Source organism: Zea mays, chromosome 5 (genome assembly GCF_902167145.1).
Source record: "Zea mays cultivar B73 chromosome 5, Zm-B73-REFERENCE-NAM-5.0, whole genome shotgun sequence".
Taxonomy (NCBI): domain Eukaryota; kingdom Viridiplantae; phylum Streptophyta; class Magnoliopsida; order Poales; family Poaceae; genus Zea; species Zea mays.
Window position 1 is genome coordinate 117,056,963 of NC_050100.1, and position 3,392 is coordinate 117,060,354.

General features: G+C 46.0%; 1 protein-coding gene across 1 annotated transcript; it reads right to left on the bottom strand.

Annotated features, from left to right (window-relative positions):
• Positions 1–350: 350 nt before the first annotated feature.
• LOC103626812 (uncharacterized) lies at positions 351–2,238 on the bottom strand. Its single transcript, XM_008647165.2, has 2 exons — positions 1,080–2,238; positions 351–1,004 (listed from the first exon to the last, which is right to left on the bottom strand). The coding sequence occupies exons 1-2, from the start codon at positions 1,399–1,401 to the stop codon at positions 568–570; spliced, it is 759 nt and encodes a 252-aa protein (XP_008645387.1). The 5' UTR covers positions 1,402–2,238; the 3' UTR covers positions 351–567.
• Positions 2,239–3,392: the final 1,154 nt, after the last annotated feature.

The window sequence follows — 3,392 nt, forward strand, 5'->3', positions numbered from 1 at the left end:
GACCAGAAGGAGTAGTTGGCTAGGCCTTGCCCTAATCCTCTGTATCATCGTTATCGATTATCCGCTGCATTTTAATTATGAACTTGTTCTCTTTTAACAAAACTCCGATTCATGTAATAACTCCAGTACCATAATTTGTGGTTTCATGTTTACTGTATTCTCTCTATGCCTCACCTTCGCGTGAGTTAGTGGTATTCGATCCTTGGTAAGTGGCTTTATCAGACTATATCTAAGGGAATGACGGGTTATTCCGATTTAAGTGTGTTGCTGCCTCTAAGGCGTGACTTGGGCAATTAAGCTGGAATAATTCGGGCGGTTCTGCCACATTTTTGCACGGAGAATAAGACTATCTCTATATGGATCGAAAAGAGTTCAACTAGATCTAGTCACCTACGAGTTCCATCATGTACAAAAAAATGTTTTTCGAGCTTGTGTATGTTTGCAACAAGTTGTACCATGATCTTGTGTCGAGATTAACACTGCTGCCCAATAGACCAAAACAAGATACAACTTACTCATTGTTGGAGTAAAGGCCGATCGCCCCCTCGGTCAGACCTTTAACATCAATCAGACGAGGTTTTGTCGTAGGTACAGGAAGCGAAGGGTACTCCAACCACAACCAGTATCGATGTCTTCGACCGGAGTTGCCGGGGCATCGGAGCGAAGGGCCGCACTATTTAAAAGTGGGCTCATTGCAGCCTTGCGAAGGCACCCCCATTGGCTCGTACGGTTCTGCATGACGACAGTCCTAGCGAGGTCGAAGGCTCGACTTCGCAGAGTGAAGGGCGCCGCGTACGGGCGAAGGCCACACCGTTCAATGGTGGGGCCTAGGCTGCGCTCTATCTCCTTTTGGGCCGATTTGTAAGCCATCCTCATGGTAGGTTTCATAGTATGTCTAATCAGATTGTACTTCTCGTCACTGTAATGACCCCGTAAGGGGGAATATTCTGGGTGTAGCAGGTAACCGGGGGCATAACAGTACTTAGAGGATCCATTCACCTGCCCTGTTACCAATAAATACCTCTGTCACTGTACATGGATGGGACAAGCTTAATAAGACGCTATAGTTCTCTACTTACTGTTTTGTTGAGCACCTGAGTTCCCTCCTTCTCGAGTGATTGGGCCCACCTGACCACATGTCAGTCGGTCCCAACATTTGGCGCCCACCGTGGGGCTCGAACCCACGACCACAAGGTTAAGAGCCTTCATCCCACCTACGTTGACGACATTGTTACTCTTATACGTCGTAGCATCCCACAACACAGTCATCACAGCTTTAGTGCAGGAGAAGGCTAAAGACAGAGAACTGCAATAGCAGCCTATATATTTTGTCTGAGAGGTCCTCAGCAGCTCCAAATGCAACGTGACGAAAATGGAAAAAACAGCATACACAGTACTCATGGCATCACAAAAATTGCATCATTACTTCGAAGCACACAAGATAAGGGTGGATCAGACCAAAGCCTCAATGATCTTTTCAGCAACCGAGAAGGTACAACCAAGATATGCAAGTGGACAATAAAGCTCTCATGGTACCATATAGTCTTCGAGTCAAGAAATTTAATCAATTCACAAGTCCTCGCTAACTTTATAGTAGCCTAAACATGGTCTTCGCCTTCTCGTCACCCAGACTCAGAAAAACATTGGACAATCCACTATGATGGCACCTAGTGTTATGCGGGGGCTGGTGTGACAGAATTAATTACCGCCCCATCAGGCGCCAAGTATAGACATGTCGCTCAACTAAGTTTTGCTCTTGAGATAGACAAATGTACCAACAACATAGCAGCCAGGCAGGGACAGACAACAAGCAGGATGAAGAAGGCTCACCAGAAGCGGGAGGTGCACACGAGCACGACCCAATTGTTGTTGTGCATCGTGCCGGTGGACGAGGATGCTGCCGCGGGTGCGGAGGAAGAGAGGAAGGCGAGGAGTAGCGACGTGACGATGGTGAGCGCGGGAGGGTCCTGCGACCCGGGGCTCCGTCCGCCGACCGCCATGATGACGCCGACGAAGCGGGGCTGCAGAATGGGGAAGCTGCTGGTCGTCGATTAAGGAGGCAGAGGCGCGGAACTCGCCGAGGCCGGCGGCAACCGACAAGAGGTGAAACTCGAACTACGCGACCAGAAGGTGGGAAGGCCCGACTCGAAGAGGACTGGAACGAGCTGGTATAAGGGGCGCCAGCGGCCCGTGTTGAGAAGGAAGACTGGAGCATCTTGTACTCGCGGGCAGGAGGCGGCCTGGGCTGGAAAAAAATTCTGCAGGATAATGTTGGGAGAGGCCTTGGTCGCGGAAGTTCCACGAGTACTAACTTCATCATAAAAGCAGGTTTTAGATAAAGGTTTCTATCTTCGTTTCCAAGTTGAAGCTAACAACATGGATGAAGCTAAGTAGAATCAGGTTCGCTAGAGCGCTAAACCGATTGATGTCCAAAGAGGAGCTTCGAATGAGCTGTGATTGACAAAGGAGAAATAAAGGTGAAGGTGGTGAAAGACTTATTCTGCAAGATACATGGATAAAAAAAGTACTACGTTGCGTTCATAATGTTTGTAGTAAATATGTATAGAATTCAGGGACATATTTGTAATTTCGTCTAAAGTTGTACCTCGCGAATATAAATAAAGAAACAATGACATGCATAAATTACGTTTTCGAGTCCTGAGCACTGGATCGCTCAACATTCGAAGATACCTTTCGGGCTCTAACTTGTGAGAAGTCGAAGGTACACATGTAACCATTTGATATTTTGCAAGGAATGAAATAAATGCAAGTGTGCACATCTAGATGAGTGACATGTTTTACTCTTCTTGATTTACATACTATTTCCATTAACCTTATTGCCATATCCTTTTACCTTCTCCTTTTAATTGACCTTTGAAGAAGAGTTAGTTAAAGGGAGAAGCTTCTAATCTAATAACTTGTGTTGCCTTGTTTTTTATATCATTTAGAAATCAGAAACGAGTGACCAATATTTGCGCCCACCTCCAATGATTTCACGACCACGATGAAGAGCATGATAAGCCATCAAACTTCATCATCAAGCTTGAAGAAGTTTGTACTCCCTATCACTGGAGGCTCGAGCTTCGAACCCAGCAAAAAAAAGTAAAGGAAAGAAGTCCAAAGAAGGGTGCAACATGTGGGTGTCCAAGGACCTACATCAAAACAAAGTGGTCCCATATTTCTATCACATTTTCCCAAAAGGACCTTCATCTCAAAGATTACCCAACGCAGAGATGTTGTGGTGATCTCATGTGTCATAAAGGGCTTCGTAGTCTATAATATCTTGGTTGACACGGGTAGTGCAGCAGATATCATATTCCCAAAATTCTTCAAGCAGATGCAAGAGTCAGAAGATAAAATACAAGATTCAACTTACCCTTTCTGTGGCTTCG

What these genes read in the sequence shown, in the direction of transcription:
- LOC103626812 (XM_008647165.2), bottom strand. Translation starts at nt 1,401, where the DNA reads ATGAGTACTGTGTATGCTGTTTTTTCCATTTTCGTCACGTTGCATTTG. An exon ending in CTCAGGTGCTCAACAAAACA is followed by an intron (nt 1,005 to 1,079) that starts GTAAGTAGAGAA and finishes TATTGGTAACAG; the next exon opens with GGCAGGTGAATGGATCCTCT.